The following is a 23104-nucleotide window of genomic DNA, read 5'->3' as shown; positions in this document are numbered from 1 at the left end:
TGGTCCTCAAAAGGGAATTTTAAGGTTACCTTGGCTCCGTACCTTTTTATCCCCTACCTTTTAATATTGCCTTGGGTCCCTTTCTGGGGAAAAAAGTGGTGTAAACATGAAATAAATAAATTGAAACATTGATCAAAAAGGAGACTGTAGTCAAGAAATCAGAAGAAGACTATGGTTAGGAAGGGCAGCTATGAAAGAACTGGGTAAGATAATAAAGACATAACTCTGAGCACTAAAGTGAAGATAGTCCAAGCCAAAATTGTATTCCCAAACATTCACACTTGTGAGAGCTGGACAGTGAAAAAAGCTGATAGGAAGAAAATTAATGCATTATGTGCTGGAAAAGAGTACTGAGGATCCCATGGACAGCCAAAAAGACAAATAAATGGGTTCTAGAGCAGAAGAAGCCAGAACTCTTTCTGGAAGCCTACAGATTAATATGGTCCAAGTAACCCAATAACCCAATAATGCATTCATGTACGTATCACTTGAGCGCCTCCTGACTACTCATAAAGAGCAAAGTAACTGTATGATGCTTAATAATAACAATAATAATTGCCAAAAAAAAAAAAAAACCAACAGAAAAACCCTGCAGAGATGGATAATATTTTTATTAGGGCCACAAAAGCGTTTCAAAAGTGATGCTTCTGAAGTATTTTGTGTTCTCCAGGACCCTTCCAGAACAGTGCGATGGAGGAAGAAACACAAAACCTGTAAATCTAACAATGCGTTTCGTACCACTGGGCTCAGTGAAGAGAAAGTGTTGCGTTGTCATTGTCGACGTCATTTATTTATTCATTTACAGTCATATTGTTCCCACGAGAAGAGTAGTGTTTTGGAGTTATCCATGTGCAAAAAACTTGGCTGCTTCTATCCTACTGCTTTGTGGGATTTGTGTGTGTGTGTCTTTTAAAGTCCTTTTTGATTTATGGCAACCCTAAGGCAAATCTCTCACTGGGTTTTTGTGGCAACTTGTTTGTTTAGAGGGGGTTTGCCCTGGCCTTCCTCTGAGGCTGAGAGAGTGTGACTTGCCCAAGATTCGAACCCTGGTCTGCAGAGTTATAATCTCAAACTATTAGCTGATTCTGTTAATGATCTATAAACAATCAATGCACAAACTACAATCCAAAATGTCTTCCACAGAAAAGCTTCCAAACAGTGCATAGGACTCTATGGGTGCTCATTTTTGATGGCACTTATCCATTAGATGCCCCCAAAGTAGCTTCTAAAGCAGTGGTCACAAACATAACTATTTACTAGAAATGATTAGCATGTCAATAATACTATTAGCTATGTTTTATTTGTATGTTATAAAGGCTATAAATAAAATAAAGCAGTGGTCCCCAAACTGTGCTCTTTAAGAGATGTTTTTGGACTTCAACTCCCAGAAGCCTCAGTCATGTTGGCCAATAGTGTGGGATTCTGGGAGCTGAAGTCCAAAATCCCCTTAAAAAGAGCAGAGTTTGGGGACCACTGCTCTAAAGGACTGGGCTGTATGTACACTGCAGAAATAACCTGGTTTGATACCGCTTTAACTGCCATGGAATTCCAGGATTTATAGTTTTATGAGCCATTTAACCTTCTCTGTCAGAGAGCTCTGGTGCCACAAAAAAACTACAAAACCCATGATTCTTTCCCATCCAGCCATGGCAGTTAAAACAGTGTCGAACTGGGTTATTTTTCCAGTGCAGATGCCGCCCAAAGAGGCGACATAAGCGTCCTTTATGGCCACAGAAGTCAAGCCTCCCTCAGGTGGTTACCAGGGCCGCCCTGAGAGCAGCCGCGGTGCATTGTGGGAACTGTAGTCCTGAGGCCAACCAGCGCCAATGCGTTTCTATGCGCTGAGGCTGCCCCGCCGGACTACAACTCCCAGGCGCCTCGGGGAGCAAGGCGAGCCTTCAGAGCGAAGAGGAGGGTTTAGTTAATCATTATTAGCAGGTTCCCCAGTCTGGTTCTGCGGGGCGGTTGCTCTTTTGCCTGAGGCGGAAAGGGGGCCGGTTGTCGGGCGGGGCCTTAATCGGCATGCCTCAGGGGAAGGAGCCAGTGGCTCTCCTAGTCTTCAGGGCGGCCTCAGGCGGAGGGAGGGTCCGGGGGACGGGGGTCCCAGGGAGAGCCCACCTCCAGAAGAGGAGGCACCTCGGCAGCAGAAGCAAGGGCACCATCATGACCGAGGAGGCCAAGAAGCTGGCTGCTCGGGCGGCTGTGGATAACCATGTGCAGGTGAGGCCATGGGGGCTGCGTCCACACGGGAGAAATAACCCGCTTTCATCCCGCTTTAATTGCCCTGGCTCAATGCTGGGGAGTTCTGGGAACTGTAGTGTTTGTGAGACACTTAGCCTTCTCTCTTAGAGGGGCTCTGAGACCACAATAAACTACAACTCCCAGGATTCCCTAGCACTGACCCAAGGCAGTTAAAGCGGTCTCAAACTGAGTTTATTCATCAGTGTGTTTCAGACTTGTGTCTGTAGTTTCATTTGACTTAGGGTCCAAAAGACACTGTGGAAATAACCCAGTTTGAGACCGCTTTAATCTGCCCTGGGTCAGTGCTAGGGAATCCTGGGAGTTGTAGTTTTGCGAGACAGTTAGCCTTCTCTGTCAGATTGCTCTGGTGCCACAATAAACTACAACTCCCAGGATTCCCTAGCACCGAACCAGGGCAGTCAAAGCGGTCTCAAACTGGGTTATTTCTGCAGTGTGTTTTGGACCTGTGTGTGCAAAAATAACCCGGTTTGAGCCCACTTATTAGGGTCCAAAAGACACTGTGGAAATAACCCAGTTTGAGACCGCTTTAATCTGCCCTGGGTCAGTGCTAGGGAATCCTGGGAGTTGTAGTTTATTGTATCACCTGAGCTCATTGACAGAGGAGGCTAAATGTCTCTCAAAGCTACAGTTCCCAGAATTCCCTAGCAGTGAGCCAGGGCACTCAAAGCGGCCTCAAACTGGATTACTTCTGCTGTGTGTTTTGGGCATTTAACTTCCACGGTTCAAGGCTGTGGAATTCTGGGAGTTTGTTGAGCTCCACTCAGAATCATGTCGGATTGAGCCATTCATAGGCACAGATCTAATAATATCTAAGGATATAGTAAATTATGAAAGGTAACTGTGAAATGCATATCATTCCTTCCTTCATTGGACAAGCAACATACTAACTTAACTTGCTTTAGTAAGTACAGTATTTAACCAGATGCGTTGATGCTGTATCACTGAGTGGAAATTTCATGCTTACCTTTTAACCTGTCTTTATGGGAAGATAGATTTAGGCAATACATCCAGTTGCATTCATTTCATTTTTCTTAAAGCACTATCAGCAAGTTTGCATTCTTTAGATGGGAGATGACACTGGATTTTGGGTTCTGATACATGAAAAATGTGCCCAGTAACAAATGCTTAGTTTTTATATTGATTGGAGCAAAATGTTTCTGTTTCCCTTGTTTGTAGAATAACCATGTCCTTGGAATTGGAAGTGGCTCTACAATCGTTCATGCCGTACATAGGCTAGGTATGTATTTTTGCAGTTCGCTATGCCAGAAATGGTTGCATTTACTCAGTGTTTGGCATTTTGCCCTTTTTAAGTATCCCTATCTATCCGCCAGATAGCAAGCCCAAGTGTAGGTCAACCTCTGTAAGTGTAGAAGTTGTATGATGGGTCAGTTTAAGACCTGGTAATTTATATCATGGACCCTAAACAAGCACTCATAGTCGCAAACTATACCATTAACGCTCTGATTTTATGTACCGTAGGTAATGCTTTGCAGTCTCAACTAATACAAGTTCATTTGGGGCATTCTTGTATTGGTTACATGTACTTGAATGGAGTCTATGGAGATTTGGGTTGGGGCATGATATAGTATATATAGATACAGAAGGGCATGCTTGTTTGTGTTCCTCCAGCGCACATAATCTTTCCACAGCTAATCCAATTGGAATTGCATATTAATTACAAATGTTGAATACCTGCATATACAGTTAAAAACCTGAGTCCTATCTGACATTCCTTCCACAGAAACATTAGTTATAAAGGATTAAAACTCAACTGTTGATAAATTAGGTGGGCCACAGACTGCCAAAATAAAGCTGCTTCGGGTCTCTTTGGAGGTATTCTGTTTAAATGATGCATGCACCCTAAGAATCCGGAAGCTGCACCAAAGCTGCACTCCAGTGCTTAGGAATGGAGTGTGGTTTTGGTGCGACCTCCGGACTCTTAGGACCCATGCATCATTTAAATAGCATACTTCCAAAGAGACCTGAAGCAGCTTTATTTTGGCAGTCTGTAACAGGCCAAGGTCTATTATAAAACTCCTTAAGCAATTTTAAGTTGCTAATGAAATAGTTCTGCCCTGAGTTTAATCCCATCCGGTTCACTAACTCCTCTGGATTGTAGGGAGGGAGATCTTGTAGCACCTTTGAGACTAACTGAAAGAAATTGGCAGCATGAGCTTTCGTAGACTTCGGTCTACTTCCTCAAATGCATCTGAGGAAGTAGAGTGAAGCCTATGAAAGCTCAAGCTGCCAATTTCTTTCCTTCAGTTAGTCTCAAAGGTGCTACAAGATCTCGCTACATACTGATTCTACAGACTAGCACGGCTATATCTTTTAATTCTACTCCTCTGGATCGTGTTAAACAGTTATTCTTTGTGTTACAGTTTGTTGAGAATTTTTTTTAATGCCCAATAGAAAGTACCCAGTCTTGATTGATAATAGAAACTAAAAGGATTCCATAAACACAGTCACAATTGACAGCTCCTCTCCTCTTCCTCCACCCTTAAAGCTGTAGTAGTAGGGGGTCATCTTGCTGTACCAGGTTTGATAATTTGTGGAACCTCTTTTGCACCTTTTCTGTATGTGTATTACACCCAGTTAACTTCCTATCTTGCCCAAACCCAATATGACATGGAACTTTCCAAATGTCATTACAATTCATGAAATACATCTTTTCATCATTTATTATTTTATTGATTTTTCCACCCAATAGTTCTCTTTGTAAGCAGTACATTAAACTGATAAGTGATGAGTTTTAATATTGACAAAATACAGAATTAAGGGGAAATGCTAGTACAAACAAAACAGCACTGTGCTATATTAAAGACATCATTAGCCTTTCCAGATTGGCTTCTGATCACGATTGTCAGATTGTCTAATTATTTGATGTGGTAGATTTTTCAGCCTTGAACATGTAAGTGAAGGTTGAACATGTCAGTTACAAAAATAATTTGACTTATCATGGTTCATAGTGTGCCCTCTTAACTTTGGTACATCTTATGAAATTTTGAAGAATGAATGCTGCTTTGCTAAGATGACATACTTTTTGCTTCATTTGTTGCCTGGAAGTAGCACAAGTAATAAAACTTTTCATCAAAGATTGGGGTGGGGAAACAGTTTTGATCCAATGGAAATGGTAAAATGCTAAGCACACAAATATAGTGGTTTTGTAGAGAATATTGTCTCCCTGCCTCATAAGCAGAATTAAGCTTAAAGGTAATATTTTGAATGGAATACTCTGAGCAAGAATATTTTTAATATGAATTGCTCATGCACAGTTCATACTGATTTGAAAAGATACTAAACCCAATAATTTTCCCTCTACAGCGGAGCGAGTGAAGCAAGAAAAGCTCAACATAGTTTGTATCCCTACATCTTTTCAGGTAAAATCTTCCCCTTACATCCCTACTTGTCCATCTTTTAACCATTACTTGGCAAAGAAAATTCATACATCATTAAAGAGGTACCGATTGATTATCCCTTATCTGAAGTGCTTGGGACCAGAAGTGTTTTTGATTTTTCAGGATTTTGGAATATGTGAATATACATAATGAGATCTTGGATATGGGACCCAGGTTTAAACATGAAATTAATGTGTGTTTCACATGCACCTGATCTTGGATATGGGACCCAGGTTTAAACATGAAATTAATGTGTGTTTCACATGCACCTTATACACATAGCCTGAAGGCAATTTTATACAATATTTATAATAATCTTGTGCATGAAAGAAAGTTTGTGTATATTGGCTTCTCAGAAAGCAAAGGTGTCAGTATCTCAGCTACCCATGAAAAGGATTTTGGATTTTTTGAGTTTTTCAGATAAGGGATACTCAACCTGCATTAACACTACACTTTGACAGATATCACCATTGGAGGGAGCCCTAAGTTGTGAAAAAATACAGCATAGATGGAAAGGAACCACCTTGAGTGCATGCCTTCTTTCCCTTAACTGTTTCTCTTCTAATCTTAATTCTGCAAGTTATACTACATCTTAGCATATTTCAGAAAGAGCAGAGCTCAGAAGACGGTACTAATGGTAGAATCTATGTGTGGCCACAAGCTAGCAACTGTTTGTTAACAACTAAGCTAGTCATAAAGTCTTGGTATAGCCATATTGTGAGTTTTTGGAACTTCCTCACCAGAGAGGCCAGAATGGCCTTATCCTTGCTGTCCTTCTAGTGGCAAGTTAAAACATTTCTGTGCTGCCACTGCAGATGGTTACAGATCGTTGAGGTTGGGCTATTAATGCTCTGTGGAGCTGGATTTGGAGGTTTTAAGGGTCTGTATATAGTCTTATTTTTTATTGTTTTAATGTTTTAGGATTTTTAATTGTTTTAATATGTAGTGTTTTAAAACGCTTTTATCTTTTAAATTGCATTTCATTATTTTAACGAGTGGTGGGTTTTTAGTTCTACACTAGTTTAATTCTATTTTAATGCCCACTTTTGTATGTTTTTAACTGTACGTTTTTGAATTTGTAAGCTACTTTGTATCTCCATTTTGGGGGGGAAAGTGGGTTATAAATAAATGTAATAATAATGATAATGATATTATTAATAATTTGGGATATAAATAAATAAATTTTGTTGGTTTACTCCAAGGACCTAGCATAGGTCCTCTTAACGGAGTTGTCTTGTTGAGGGAAGTGTGGGGACTTGCAAGGAGAACAGAATGCAGTTCATTCTGATCTTAGTTTATTTCAGAGTAGATAATTCTGGGAGAATGTTTGCTATATCTTGGTCATGTGTGGAAAGATTTGGAGAACATTGATTCTATGTGGTCAATGAAGACTTGATCATTTGGCTTATCAGATGTCAATCTGACACTTAAAAGCATTAGCTTTCCGAAATGGTGAAAGTTCTGTTACACACATATAAAAGTTTGGGTTGTTATTTATGTCTGACAATTTTATGAAGATTGATTCTTAAAATACTAGCACTGACTTTCCAAACTCTGTCCTGGAAGCTCAGACAGTTCCAAAAGTAGTTCTATAATTAGATCAAACCTACTCAATTTACTCAGCAATGATGCACAACAAAAGTCAATGGAAATATGAAAATGTGGTTATAATAAAAAGCAGGGATATCTCCTTCTACGTTGTGTGTGTATGTGTGTATATATAGTGGACCCTTGTTATATGCTGGGGTTTGGTTCCAAGCCCCCCTGTGTATAACAAAATCCGTGTATGCTCAAGTCCCATTAAATATAATGACTTAGCAAAATGGTGTCCCTTATAAAAAATGGAAAATCAAGGTTTGATATTTGAAATTTATACTTTTCAAACTATGTATGCTTGAATCCGTGTATAAAAAATCCGTGTATAAGAAGGGCCAACTGTATATGTGTGTGTTTCCATAATTCACCACCTATGCGGAGGCATTCATGGTTTTGAAGAGTATATTTCTGTAGCCTTAATGAGTAACATGACAACATGAGCAGTTAACTGTCTTTTGAACAGTGGTGTAACTGTACAGAATGCTGTGTCATAACAGTTGGTTTAATCAACAGAAAATATCTGCATGCATGAAACATTGAAGGAATAATACAAACAGCACAGGAGTGGCTATGTTCTCAGAAAACTGCCTTGTAAAACTTGTGGAACTTGGTATTGTTGATACCAGGTGACCCATTTGTGTAATCTATGGGCATAGATAAATAAAACCCTTGGACAGCTGTGTTGAATTTGAAAGGTCCCTGTGCATGAGTACAGTACTCTTGTTAGTTTCATTGGCTCCAAATATCAAATGAAAATGAAAGTGTCTTCTGAAATGGTGTGCATCCCCATGTCCACATCTCTTTTCTGAAGTTCCCATGCTTCCGCTTTTCCCCCTTTAGGTCACTGGGCAAAGGTTTGCTCCTTTACCTTCAATAAGAGAAATGGTTTTGTTATTGAGTGGCCTCCCCTAGAAGGCCCACCATTCTTATTTGTTGCCTGCTTTCTGCCACTTAGATGATAAACAAATAAAACTTCTTAAATGTCCTGTATTTATTTAAGAGGATGGCAAGGGCAAACTCCCTCTGAAGAAACTTGCCAAGAAAACCCCACAATAGGTTCTAGGGTCACCATAAGTTGGAAATAACTTGAAGTCACACAACAACAAGTTGTATGACACTGATTATTAATAATATTTGCAGAACACTTTGCAACACAACATTGTGCATGTATTGTTGTTTGTGTCTTTTGATATAATTATTGTAACTAATTTTTATATGTTAAAGCATCTATGAATTTGCTTGGAAGAAGAAACTACCCTGATCCCCAGATAAAGGCCCCTGTTTAAAAACATCTTACTGGAAAGGTGGCCTGTGCAGCTTTCTGTTTCTTATTACATCTTGACCCTACAAGAGGGCTTCTGGGACCAGAGTTCCATCTCCCAAGTTACCAACCAAGAACAGCTGGCAGCCCACTTTGAGCATAGAGAATTTATTGGGTTAGGTGATGCTGACATTTGTTTTCTTAGGCATGGTATAGTTGTCACTAACATGTCTCTCATTGAGTTTCCAGAGATGCAAATTGTGTTTGAAAATGAGTTGCTTATGTGGTCCACATTGCCCTACTGTCATGCAATGTTGCAGTCATGCGTGTCCTACTCAATTACTTGGCTTGGTCAGATGACAAGGCAAGATCTGAATGAGACACTGAGTGGGCATTCAACCACTTCACTCCTCCTTTTCCACAAGCTGAAACAGGCCAGGACATATCATTTCAACTAGAAAATTGATTAATGGTTTCTGAACAAGTCGGGATAAGAAGCCCTGGATTAACATTCACTTCACAGTCAAGTATATTCAGAATCTGTCAACTATAGTTTTCTGCTTCAAATGTAATGGGATGCTATAGTTAATGGAAGACTTCCTGCCCCCCCTTGCTGTTGTGAAAGGAGCAATGTGTTGGTTGAGGGTGGAGCCATGAAGTATATTTCTATCTCAACTTAATCCATAAAGATACAATTATCTGAATACACCCTATATAGGAATCCAGCCGTGCATGAAAAGAAATACCACTGTTTACTAATCTTCATGCAATACTAACTTCTTGCATAGCAGATTATTTTATATCCACTTCTAAGTAAACATGTATTCACATGCTTATTTGTACAGCATTTTATGTACATATTTCTTAAAATTCTGCTGAAAGACAAATTTAAGTTAAGATGAAAATGTTTTACAAGAACATAGGAAATAACTTTATAAAAAGTTGGTCCCTTTAGCTTAGTATTGTCAGCATTGAGCGGCAGCTGCTCTCCACAGTTTCATACAGATGTCTTTCCCAGCACTAGTTGCAGAGGCTGAAGGTGGGATCTTGGGACTTTGAACCTTGAAAAAATCAACGGACTGTATATTCTTTACCTGTTGAGCTGTAGCCCTTCCTATGTATGTAATAATGTGACATTAAAGATAAATCATTAGTTTTTCTTCTGCCAAGGTAATGGTAATACAGTACCAACAGAAGTTAATGGAAGTTAAAGCATGAAAAGCTGAATACTTCTAATATTTTTCTGACTGAGATTCCCCCCCCCCCCGATAATCCTTTTCTTAATGTTTTTCTTTCCTTTCATTAAAAAAAAGCAGCACATGCTTTTGAACGATTAGTGCTCATTCCAGCACTAATTAAAAATAGGGTATTGCAAGGTTCAACTGCTGATACAAAGCCTAAATCCAGTTTCTGGTACCCACTAAACCCATTGAATGTATTGCTGAATGGTAAGTCAGCACTTTTGCAAATCGTATTGATGCAGTAAGTGTTTGGAAGTAATAAATGAAATCCTCCCTCCTTCCTGAAGACTGATAAATTATTTGGCTTTTTAATTTCCTTGTAGGCACGTCAGTTGATTCTGCAGAATGACTTAACTTTAAGTGACCTGGATAGACACCCTGAGGTAAGGAAATTTTGGGGGGTTTTAGGTGTGCTGCCATATGTCCAGTGCACAGACAATTCTGTACTTTTAGCTATTCCCACTAAAGTGAGCCTATGTGGCATAGTGGTTTGAGTATTGCCTATGATTCTGGAGATCCGGTTCCAATTCCCAACTAGGCCACAAAACCCACTGGGTGACCTTTGGCAAATCACATGCTCTCAGCCTCAGGGAAGGCAATGACAAAACTCTGAACAAATCTTGCCAAGAAAACACCATGATAGAGTCGCCATAGGTTAGGAACGATTTGAACACAACAACAAAGACTCTCAATCATGCATAGACCACTTTTGCTGACAGTATAGGCTTCTGTGTAGGCCTCTTTTGGCTGTGTAATGGTCAGGTAAAGATCAGTTTGCAATGGGTTTACATGGTGAACGACTAGAGCTGCAGTCCTTTCCATCCATGCAATCCATGTGGATATTTTGGAGGGGGCTTCATGTCTTTGAGTCTTTGTGATTAAGCACTTATGTTGAACCCTGTGATAGTGTGACATTGTTTTCAGTTCATCCCTGGTTTAATTGGTAGTGAAGAATGATAATTCCAAGTGCATAATGGATTCTTAGACGGCAATAGTCTGGGTTCAGATGTGTAATTATAGTAGCCTTTTCACATTGTAAACACCTACTAGTTGGTTCAGGTATATATATATCTCATGGTGGGGACAATGAGAGCCCTCCAGACTGTTTCTATGGCCTCCAAGGACCCTTCCCTAATGCTGCAACATTGTTTTCCCTCAGAATGCCTCCAAGCATCCTCTAGAGCACATGGAAACAATTTTGCCTTGCTTTTGTCCTCCTGTGTGCCTCCAATACTTTTTTTACTTGTAGTGACCCTAAGGTGAACCTGTCATAGGGTTTTCTTGGCAAGTTTCTTCAGAAGGGGTTTACCATTGCCATCCTTTGAGGCTAAGAGAGTGTGACTTGGTCAAGGTTGCCCACTAGGTTTTTATGCTCAAGCGGGATTCAAACCTCATTCTCAAGAGTTGTAGTTTTTTAGGCCCAAGGAGCTGCTTTTCATAAACAGAAGTCAGTTTTGTTCACTTCTATGTTTAGCACAATGTCCGTCCTGAGCCTAAAACAGCTGGAAAAGAAGGTCATGACAAAATTGTTCCCCTATACCCCACAAGAAGGTGCAGTGGGTTATTATGAGTATATTTTACAATTCCAAAACAGTTTTGGGTCTGCGGTGTAAGACACTCAGACCTGAGTTAATTGCCCACTTTAGTACACATCAAATTAGCATCCATCCTTTCAGTACTCAGTAGCACTGAGCTCAGTGTGTGGGTTGCCTTCATGTAAAACATTGAGTTTGAACTGGCTTAAGGTGATATCAGTGCATCTAAGCAAGTCCTCCCTTGATGCCAAAATCTGCAACCAAGAAACTGATCCCAAATTCCACTACTTCATTTCTGTAACAGTTTGAACCTCTGGAGTAATCATAATTGTGTTGTTTCTAGTGACAGATAATTGCATAGTTATTAAGAAAAGGAGAAGAGGATGCCAGGAAATCCAGTTGTGTCATTGAGTCCAGTTAAACAAGTATAATGAAACTTATGCAGAAATAACCTTTAATAGAAATTCGGGGTGTACAAAGCACTAAAACATCTTGAGGAAAGTCCTTAATGCAGCTGTCCCCAGCCTGGGTCCCTCTTGACTATAATCCCATCTTGCTGGTTTATGTAAGAGGAGTAATAGGCTAACCCTTCTAGTAGTTTTTGGATTAGGTTGGGGATGGCTGCCTTAGAACAATCCCAATGTATTGTCTTAAGGAAAAGGTGAACTGGTTACCATTCCATCGTGCCAAACACTGCCAAGTAAAATGTCCTGAGAACAGTAGGGAACTTTGGGAGTCAGTTCTGGTAAAGTAGTAGGATAACCATGGTAAAGAGACAAGTAGGTGTAGTCCTGTACTGCAGCACAATTAGTTACTTAAGAGCCTAGGATTAATTCCTTGGCCTTGTGGTGACATGAAGCTGAAGCACTTTACTTCCATTCCACTCCTCCCTCTCCAGGAGTGCTTAACCCCCTTGTCCTTGGGCTGTGGTCAAGGATATGTACTGCATTGGTGCTGATGTCACTTCTGTAGGAGCTGGGGTTTTCTCTTGAAGACTGTGACTCAGGCAGCCAAAGCTGAATGAATGAGATTAATCTCAAGACACTGGAACCTTTTAGGTGGGCAGATTACTGAGTTGCTTTTTAGCTGCCTTGCCATCATGTGCAGGTCCAGCTTGTATGTACTTGTATCCAGCCAGTGGCTGTTTTGAATCATCTAGATTTGGTTTATTAGTTGTTTGCTGAAGTAGGTAGTTCATGTGCTAAAAGAAGGTTTTGGAAAGTGACAGCAGGAGGGTTCAGTTCTGGAAGAGTCTTTTAAGTACAACTTTACTGGACTCAAAAGGCCTTGTAGGGCTGCTTTGTGGGCAGCAGAAGGGATGGGCTATCTTGTTGGGTAGCATCAGAGAATTAGAATTTTCCTGTGCAGAATGTGTGTCTCATGGGCATCCTGTTAAAACTCAAGATGTGTAGCATGCCATTTTTGTGCTTTGTGATAGTAATTCTAAAATGATTTGCTGGGTGAGAAGAACTAGTTTTCTGTGAGAAATTAATCAAAGTCTCCTTTTAGCACAAACTCCCCACCAGCAGAAGAGGCTGCCTGCCCTGAGTCTGCATGAGTATTGTTTTGGCCTTCCTTCCTTCCAGCCTCCATAGTGGTTGGTTGTGAGGAACTCAGCTATATTTCTTCATTAGGGAAGTGGGGTCTTTTAGTCACTTCTGATACAAAGGCATCATACCAAAGTTGCCCATCCCTTGAAGCAGTCTTTGGTGATTTAGAGAGAAGTGCCCTTAGTATGCTGATGTGATGACCTTCCTGATCTGTTTCTCATTTTCGTATGGGTCAGATGGTGCAGTAGAAATGGCTGAACTCCTGTTTGGACCAGTGGTAGATTTGATAAAGATAGAAAGAGAGAACTAAATCCTGATAAATATGAATGTACTATTGGTAAGTGGTTTGATCAGTTGTGGTAGTTGTCCCTCAACTTGCTCCAAGCAGGGTTGATTTTTTCCTAAAGGATTGGGACCATTGTAGGCTGAGATAGTGTTTTTGTATGTGATGCTTCCTACCAACTTTGGCATATGTTCTTGTTGTGAAGATACTGGTCACAACCAGGCCTTGTTGCTTGCAGATGGGATTACTAAAACGTTTAAGCAGCCCTGCATCTTCCCCAAAATGCTGCTGCTTTGGGGAGGCGGAAAAAAGCTGCCCTTTCTGCCACTTCTGTGGCTTTTTGGTTCTCGTGCAGCATCTAAACACTACGCCGCCAGACTGCTGTGAAGCCAGCCTGTGGCTAGGCTGGCGGGTGGCTTCCGGGCAGCATCATGCATACACCTGCAAGGAAGCTTTTAATGCTGGCCTGTACTAGCTCTTAGTCTTTTCAACACCACCAATGTAAGTTCTGGTTTTCCCCCCATGGCTTTTGAAGCATGAGTTGAATTGCCTTATCTAATTTCTACACGTTGTTGCTGTTGTTGTTTTTTTACTGCACTTTTTGGGTATTACTGTGAGATTACATTCAATAGGTTTGTAACTGTGACTCTGGCAGTACCTTCTTCTAAAAGTTAGGAATGTAACTGTTGTAAATCCTGTCTTCCTTTTGCATAGTTGAATGTTGCCATTGATGGGGCTGATGAAGTTGACATGGACCTCAATCTAATCAAAGGAGGAGGGTAAGAAATAATTAATTCCATGTTGTAATAGTTTTGATCAAAATGATGAAGGAAAAGCTAGGTAGAGTCAGATTTGTGTTGTAGTTGCACCGATAACTAGGGGAGGTAACAGCTGTAGTGCTGCAAGACAAAATCTGTAGGCTTGTAAGTCAGGCATTTAGTTGGTAAATGGATGAGAGAAAAAATTTATTTGGTGGTAGTATTGTTAAGGGCAATTTTTTGTTTTGTCTTTTGATGTCACTTTTGTCATGTTTTTTGCATCAGTGAATGAGGAAGAAAAGGAGGAAGATGGGCTAAAAGTATATATTCCACACTTAAATTGTAAGGTGCAATTTTGGTTAACGTAGCAGTGTCTTTACACTTAAAATCTTTCATTGGTTAAAAGGCAGGCAATCAAATAGGAAAGCATCTGATATTTGGGATCAAGCCTGGGGTGTTCTAGCCATAAGTCATATGTATATGAGTCATGGCTCCACCTAGATACTTTAGAGTGCACTAGAGCAAAGTATTGCCACATGCTGTTTGGTGGCTTTTGACATCTTCCAATTCCCCTCAATTACCTGTTTTTAAGGGGGAGAGAATGCAAATTGTTTTCTTGTGGAAGCCTTCAGGTTTAGTTCACCTTTTAAATATATTCCAGCCCCAGTCTGACTTAATTTAACATTAGCCAAAACCTAGTTTTTCAAAACCAGAAGTAGGCTTTTGGCCACTTTTGTTTTGTTTGGCATTTTTGACAGTCTATACAAGCCTGAGGTAAATAATTGGCCCCTGAATACAGCAAAGTTGTCCATTCATAGTCTTGTTCAATCTATTCTGACCTGTGGCAAGTCTCTACAGTTAGTGGGATTTAAGCCTTTGTATTCTACTCTATGTGTGTTGTTTTTGTCCTGTTTCCTACAGAAATAGTGAAACCAATTGGCAGGTGATAGCTGGTCTTTGATCACTTTCCCCTATTTTCATTCTGATAATTATAAAAATAAATGTCCATGCTTTCTTATTCTACAAAACTCTGTAAAAAAAACAAAACCAAAATCTGAATTATTGCATTGGTGCCAAATGGGAATTGGTGTACAATATTACTGCTTTTTTTACTTGAAAATGATAGCTGGAGCTCCTACCAAAATATTTTTTTTATTACATTACTTCTAAAATCAGTGGTTTATTCACAAAATGGAGTGTCTCTGTGTAGATGCATGCTTCTGAATAAAAAGCAATTTATTTATAAAGAAATAAACAATATTTACTATGGTCATAGACCATGTAGTTTTATAGGGCTGCAGCAGTATTTTGTAAGTCTGGATGGAAAATATCACATTGTAGCTCCTAGAAATACTGGCTGCAATCCTGTGCACAGCCTTTGACTTCAGTGTGATGTAAATACCCTATTCAGGCAGGATTGTAGCCAGAGTTCTTTGGAGCACATAGAAGAATACAGATCTCTTTGCCTTCATTAAGTCCTGTCATTTCTTCCGCCTGGCGAAATCATTCTGCTCTGTAAATGCCTGCATTCATCACTCCTGTGATAAAACCATGGATTATCACCATTTTAACAAGCAGCTGACAGACATCCTCCCTGCTTTATTATTGCAGTTGAATATATGCAGGTGGTTTAAACATGCATTTTTTCAGGGGACAGAAATTATTAAAATGACATGGATTGGGGTTACTGTGGATTGAGCCATCCAAATAGTCTATAACTGGGCTTGCGATCTTCTCTCTAACTCTCTCTTGCTCTCTTTCCACCAGGGGCTGCCTGACCCAGGAGAAGATTGTTGCTGGCTATGCAAAAAGCTTCATAGTCATTGCTGATTACAGGTAAAACGTCCTGGCAGCTGTTGTTTCCACCCAAAGGGTGGAGGAAGAGGACTGTAGATCAAGATGGACAGGCTGCACATGTCCATTTCAGTAGCCTCTCTTCCCCTGGATCATTCTAGTGTGACAAATTTGAGCAGTAATCTGTTTTTTAAAAATTAAACACGCAGCAAATGCTTGTTTAAAATGGGTGGCTTTTTGTGATTGGCTGCCATCATTTGTGGAATTCAAAGACATAGCCATGTTTGGCCTCAAACAGATGGCCCAAAAGGGCCAGCATCGGGCTGATCCAGGAGCAGGGATGTTTACATGATGCATGCCCCCAGATTGCTTGGAGGCCGAGCCAGGGCTGGCAAATGTGGCCCAAAACCAGCTGCAAAAAGAGTAGTTTCTTACTGCTCTTTTTCGCAGCCCGTTTACAACTGTGGCAGCAGGCATCCTTGGGACTGCGGCATCTGGTTGCCACAGTCCCTCTGGCTGCTTTACCCCTTAGTCTGGAATATCAGTATTCAAAGGGATCTTGTAGCACCTTTGAGATTAGCTAAGAGAAAGAAGTTCCTAACATAAACTTTCATAGACTTAAATCTTCTCCATCAGATCTAGATTAGGCAGATAATGGGGAAAGGCAAATCTGAACACAATTTCTGGCCACTTCCAGTTTGGCTTGGTGGTGGTGATGGTGGTGGGGGGGTTGGCCAGCCCCAAGGTAGAAAATTGGCCCCTGGATTCCCGAAGTTTGTCCATCCTTTTTCCACAGAGTGGCTTGTTCAGCTGCCTTCATATTTTAAAACTTGCCTGATCCTTTTTGCAATCTTTACTGCCTTGCATATTCATCTCCATGCCCTGGGATGAAGGGCCCATACACTCAAATCAGAATAGACATTTTGGCAGGTTATCAACCCCCACTTGTCAAAAGATTGAATTGGCAGACATACAACTATGAAATGCTGCATTTACAGTCAAGCTTCACTCTGTGGATGCTCAGTACTGTGTGTGTAAGCCTGAGGGCAGGGAACCGTCTAATTAAAATGATTGTATGTACAGCGCTGTGTAAATTTACAGCGCTTTATAAATAAAGGTTAATAATAATAATAATAATATGTGTCACTGGGGTCAAAATAAATAACCCTGCCTTGGTTATCTGTTAGTTTGCATATTCCTAGCTCAGTGAGATCAGATTTACCTGTTATCACCAACTAGAGCAGATTCATTGAAACAGTCAAAGTTATTTAAGTATTGTCTTGCTAAATTCTTGTTGATTAAATGGGTCTCTGGTTGAGACTAACAATTGAATTTAGGCCAGTGTATTTGTGTTTGCTATAATGTTTATGTACTTTTAAAAATGTGCTTCTTTAGGAAAAAGTCTGAAAACCTTGGAGAGCAATGGAAGAAAGGAATTCCAATTGAAGTAATTCCGATGGCCTATGTGCCAATCACCAGAGCTCTGGCCAGGAGGTTTGGAGGTGTTGCAGAACTGAGGATGGCCGTTAATAAAGCTGTAAGTACACAGTATGAAGTGGAGAAAATCTTCATTTTCTGAAAGTCTTCTGTGTCCTGTACAGAGGAAGATTGATAAATTAAACGATACCAATGTGCGAGCAACTACTGTGTACAATTTTGCTATTAGTATATTAAACCTGCAATCTTGAGATTACAATATGGGTTTTATTTCAGGGGGTTCCACAGAAGGGAACTTGTTCTTCTGGTTATTAGTCCTTGGCTCATTCATCAAGGCAGCTGGTTGCAAAGATATGCTTCAGATCCTTCAGGCTAGTAAAGGCTATTTGCCAGTGTGGTGTGGCTTGGACTAGGGCTGGGAAAACCAGGGTTCAAAACAATGTTTTTCCATAAAGTTCACTCAGTGTCCTTGCACCAGTCAGCTTTGCAATATAATTTACCTCAAGAGTCTGTTGTGAAAATAGAAATGGGAAAGAGGACCGTGTTCACTGCCTGAGCAAGAAATAAATATACCATAATAATTTCCTGTCATTATACATGCACTAAACTATGTTAGTGACTCTTGAAATGCTGCACTGTGTTAAATCAAAGTGCTGTTTTAAACTACAACTGAGGTGCTGTTTTTAACTACAATTATAATTCCCCCCCCCCCCCCGGCTCCAATTTGTAGGTGGTGAAATATTGACCTCTTTAGTGAAGCAGTATGGCTAAACTTGCTCACTGAACCTGCTGCCAGCAGAACTCCTTGTGGCAACTAGTGGTTGCCATTATTTCTTCTCAAAATACAGTGGATATATCTGCTGGGGTTTGGTTCCAGGACCCTTCATGGATACCAAAATTTGTGGATGCTCAAGTTGCATTAAACACAGTGCCATAGTGAAATGGTGCTCCTTATATAAAATAGCAAAATCAAAATTGGCTTTTGGAATTTTTTTCTTCGAATATTTTCAAACTGTGGATGGTTGAATCTGTAGATAAAGAATCTGTGGGTATGAAGGGCAACTATAACTTGAACACAAGTTGCTGTGAAACAGGTAGTTTCCAGAGAGATCTTTTTCTTCATCTGTCCCTATACCAGTGATGGTGAACCTTTTAGGGGCTGAGTGTCCAAACTAAAATATCTTGTGGCACTGGGTGTTGTAAATTTGGTTCTAGAGCAGGAATTCTGCCCTCTGGGGGGCAGGACTTCTGTCTTCCACCTTCCAGGGCAGGACTTCTTCCCCTGCCCTCCAGGGCCTCCAGCTGCCTCTCCAGAGACAGTTGAAGGCTGGTGGGCAGGGGGAATAACATGCGTGCAACTCTTCCTCCACCCCCCTGTGCCATCCCCTGGCTCCATCTGCTTCTAGAGAGGCACCTGGCAGTTGGAGGCCGGGAAAGGTGCCCCTTCCTCCTCCTCCCCCCGCCATGGGCCAGGGGATATGGCATTGTGTGCCATCTTTGCTATCATGGCCCTATACTGTGAAACAACCTGATGGAAGAAATTTGACGTTGTAATACACTGTCTGAATTTTAAAGAGTATTTCCCAGCAGGTCTATCCAAATTATTTGCAAATAGTTTACAAATATGGATTAAAATATGTATTTGTCTTATTTGTTCTTCTGAATTGTCGTTATGTGTTTTAACTGATGCTGTGTGTTGTGTATTAATCTATTGTTTCCCTCCTCCCTTCGATTCATGGGGAGAGGCAGGTAATAAATAAATAAATAATAGATAATGAAAAGCTTATGCTACCTTAAAGACTAACAAATCACTTATGCATAAGCTTTGGAAGAAAAAGTGCAGTCTGTAGCAGCTCTATGTAAAGCTCAGTGTGTACAAAGTGATAATTTACAATAGCTGGACTAATTTCAAAATTATTTAACCAGAAGTTTTTTAAAAACTAGAGGTCACATCTCTTGGTCTCTTATTAAAGAATATATCCAGTAAATGCTTGGATTATGAATATTTTTAATAGGTCACGGTTTATATGAAAGTCAGAAAACTGAAGGACCATTCATATAAAGCTGCTGCTTTTTCAGTATCTTCATGCAGGAAATTGTAATGTTACACACCCTGGTTTTTATTAATATTTACAATGGTTTATGGGAAATTCACAGTTATCAGATTTACAATCACTTTCCCACCTTAAACACACCCAGTCTTTTCTGATTTCAGAAACTAAGCAGGGTTGGGCCTGGTTGGTACTTGTATGGGAGACCAGGAAAGAATCTTGCATGAAACCCAGTAAACCATTGCTGACAGTTAGTCAGTAAATCCTTGGCTAGATGAACCAGTGGTGCAACCACAATCAGGTAATCTTCTGTGTTCCCACAAGATCATTGAAACATAACCAGGATAAAATAGTCATGGCTATTAACATATCTGTAGCATGGCACAGCTGTTCATAACTTTGAGCAGTTGTAATATCTAAAGTAAAACATATAACATGAGATGTCTGATTGGGGGGGGGGGGGTAGATAGGTGGCATATCTCATACCAGAAAGGGAATTTATGCCTGTAGATTGTCATATTGAGACCTTGGTATATGGTTAATTAACCACTTGATCTTTGTTTACCTAACTCATCCTAACCAAAAGTTACTCCAGATCTTTTCACACCAGACTGCCAACTTGCCACATGCTTTGCTAAATAGCTGTCAAGAAATGACTCCAGGTGTTAGTGTGTTTAATCAGTTTGGTGTTACTTGAGGATATACAAACAGAACTAAGGTGTGTGTGTGTTGCTGTGTATGAAATGATGAAGGCATTAACTAATGTGAATACTGGTTGCATTTCATCCTTTATTCCAGCATTGTATTTATAGTTTGTGTGCAGACTTGAGTTTTGGTCAGTTCTCACTTGCAGGTAAATGGGTGCATGGGCCTAATTTGAGTTATGGTTTTAAAGCATGAGATGTCTTTTTACTCATTAGGGCCCAGTGGTGACGGACAATGGGAACTTCTTATTAGACTGGAAGTTTGACAAAGTCCATGACTGGAATGAAGTAAACATGGCAATCAAGATGACACCAGGTAATCTCCATATGACATTTTTTTTTTGTCCCTGACTCGTCAGTTACATTCCAAAAGAAGGACATACATATTTGGAAAGATTGGCATATTATAGGGTTCAAAGCATATTAAGTAAAATTTTAGAGTGATCAAGTCCAATCATTTTCCTCACATATGAGGATATGGTTAATATGCCCAGGAAAAATTAAGTAATACCGAGTGAAGATTGGCTGTTGAAGCCGATGGACTTGTCTGAGATAGATAAATTAGAGAAAAGCCACTAGTGACATTTTCGAAAGATGGGGAACCTTTAATACCCTTTTTGCAAAGAGATCTAATTTTGCCTTTTTTGATGGCTGTAGAGAGTCTTAGTAAAGTGATCATTATACAATGAGTTCTTAAACTTGGGAGAAGGTTAGAATGTCATTATTGCATATTGCTTTTGCAAATATTACAAGAACCAGCAGATGGCAATATTGTTTTGCGTTGGTATTTTCTTCAAAGCAGGAAGTATAAGAACAAGGCACAAGTTGAGAAGTACCAACACTCCTCCCTTTCTCTTTAATGTGAATTTGTAATCAAAAATGTACAGATGCCATTTAATACAAATGAGATGCATATTTAAAATATTATTGGGTGTTTTTTTAAAATACACACACACACACTCATTCATTCATTCTCTATTTATTTTGGAAATTGATGGGCTTTGGTTACTGATAGAACTTTATGTACAAATGACATTTTAGATTATAATCTTGCATTTGTACATTAAAAACCTCTACCTGTCTGCTTCCTCAGTCGAATTTGAGGGCAAAGCCTTCTTTTTTTAACTCTCTCAGCTCATGTTGGACATGCTAGATGATGAGTTCTGGAAATCATAGTCCACAACAGTAGTTTTTCCCGCTTTACGGAGGATGATCTTCACGGAATATAAAACACTTTTGTGTAATGTTTTTTCCCTCAAAGCTCTTGACATTTGAACTTGGTTTATTTTATATTAGTTCTATCAGATAGCCTTGCAGTGCGTATACAGAGTATTTTAATAGTAATCAAGAGTAACTGGCTTTTCTGTTCTAGGTGTGGTGGAAACTGGTCTCTTCATCAACATGGCAGAGCGAGTTTACTTTGGCATGGAAGATGGCTCTGTCAGTGTACGCGAAAAGCCGGTCCACTGACTGCCATTCAGCTTCCCCAAATCTACTCTGCCTTCATCCTGTTATAATCATTATGGTGCCAATCTGACATCTTGCCTTAAAGCGTGTCTGTCGGGATCTTGATGAATGAAATGGAAGGTCCAGCAGATTTCACAAATAATGAAAGTGAATGTTGTCTTAAAATCTATTTTTTACTTTTTTCATGTGATTTGTTTTTAAAATAGTCAGTCAACATTTTAAGCTTTTTTCACTTGGGTTTTTATATGAAACATTTACCAAAAAGGATGCTTTATACAATACTTGAACCAACTGGCTGTGTGAAGTGTATCTGGTGAGAGAAAGATAGTGGCCTGAATCCTATTAGTAATCTCAACTAGAGTATACTCACTGAAGCAGTGGGATTGTTGACCCACAGTTCACAACTGATTCTGTGTGTAATTTCTTGTTGGCACAGTTGATGAAGATGCATTTATGCAAAAGAGCTGTATGTAGTTGGTAATCACAGATGCCTTACTGGAATCTTTTTGGTTCTATAATTTATGCCTTCTAATGATTTTTACCATAAACTGTTTTTAATAACAGAGAATGTCCAGTTAGTGTCATTATAATGCAGCTGCTACTTGTGCAGTTGACCTCCGTGGTGGGAATGGAATATTAAGTTCTTCTTAGAAATGACTGGTAATCTTGCACAGCATTATTAATATTCCCATGTTGTATGGGTAATGTTTGAAGGAAGGGGATCACTGTGCTTTGCACCCTATAACCGTGTTATTGGCCCTAGTCAACTCACATTGGATGAACCATTGTGTCCATACCATATGCATAAACCACACTTTCAAATGTTTCCAAAGTGGCATGGAAGAGGCCCTACCACAGTGTCCCCAAGCAATTGTGCATAATGCATGAATTGATCAAAAGTTTGGTATGTAACTTAAGTGTTTCAAACTTTTAATTGGCCCTTCCCAATAGAGGAAAGGAGAAAATTCAGGTCCAGGGTATTTGCACAATGTCCTTTTGGCTAAACTGCCTTAACTGGCACAACACTTTGGGCCTATTTAACATTGAAAGTTGCTGGTTCTTTGCATGATGGTGAGCCCTAGACTGTTATATCTGACTCAAACAAGAATTAAAGTTCCTGGATAGATTCTTCTAATGTAGCAAGAGCAAGGCACTTGTCAAACATGTCATATTCCATTTCAAAGTGCTTTGCATGGTACTGTATGTCAGAAATGACTCATCACGTTTGTTTTAGGCGCGGAAATAAAAGCTGTAATGTCAGCTTTTTGTGTATCTGTTTTGTGGTTATATGCCTTTCTAGTTGAGAATAAAGAAAACCTGCCTTGCCAAATCAACCCTGTGGTCTGTGTCATCCATTGGCATGTGTTAACACCAGCCAGCCAGAGGCTTTTGGAAGGTCACAAGTTGCATAAAAAAGCTTTGCTCAAAATGGTGGTCCAATCTGTTGCAAGTTTCCAGGAAAGAAAGAAGCAGTTATAGTCAACAGGTACAAATATAATTCAGTCCTTGGCACATAGTGGTGGTGGGAATGCTGCTGCTCTCCCATATCAGATAACGTAAAAAAACACTTCTGTGAAGAATTAATGGGCATTGCAATTGTTCAGCCCCATGTTTTACTGTTCCCTATTCAGTGCTTCTGGAGATTAGCCATAATTGCTAACCTTTATGGCAACCCAAAGCAAACCTGGTGTGATGTGGAATCAGCGAGAAACTGCAAAACACTGCAGGCCCATCCTGGGCTGTGGTTGTTCTGGCCTCTTCCAAACA

General features: G+C 40.0%; 1 protein-coding gene across 1 annotated transcript; it reads left to right on the top strand.

The window, feature by feature from the left end:
- The first annotated feature begins 1825 nt into the window (after positions 1-1825).
- On the top strand, positions 1826-22671 carry LOC149309352 (ribose-5-phosphate isomerase-like). Its single transcript, XM_089532278.1, has 9 exons — positions 1826-2220; positions 3439-3499; positions 5587-5642; positions 10082-10141; positions 13841-13905; positions 15652-15720; positions 17074-17215; positions 20087-20186; positions 21243-22671. The coding sequence occupies exons 1-9, from the start codon at positions 2023-2025 to the stop codon at positions 21338-21340; spliced, it is 849 nt and encodes a 282-aa protein (XP_089388404.1). The 5' UTR covers positions 1826-2022; the 3' UTR covers positions 21341-22671.
- The last annotated feature ends 433 nt before the right edge of the window (positions 22672-23104 follow it).

The sequence above is a fragment of the Sceloporus occidentalis genome, unplaced genomic scaffold (genome assembly GCF_023333645.1).
Source record: "Sceloporus occidentalis isolate IW3139 unplaced genomic scaffold, rSceOcc1.0.p SCAF_7, whole genome shotgun sequence".
Classification (NCBI taxonomy): domain Eukaryota; kingdom Metazoa; phylum Chordata; class Lepidosauria; order Squamata; family Phrynosomatidae; genus Sceloporus; species Sceloporus occidentalis.
The sequence above is the reverse complement of the archived record's forward strand: the minus strand, read 5'-3'. Positions and strand labels throughout refer to the sequence as shown.

Excerpts from the sequence above, each read along its gene's own strand:
- LOC149309352 (XM_089532278.1), top strand. The coding sequence starts at position 2,023 with ATGCCTCAGGGGAAGGAGCCAGTGGCTCTCCTAGTCTTCAGGGCGGCC. Across the intron at positions 15,721-17,073 it reads ATAGTCATTGCTGATTACAG|GAAAAAGTCTGAAAACCTTG; the intron begins GTAAAACGTCCT and ends GTGCTTCTTTAG. Across the intron at positions 20,187-21,242 it reads GGCAATCAAGATGACACCAG|GTGTGGTGGAAACTGGTCTC; the intron begins GTAATCTCCATA and ends TTTCTGTTCTAG.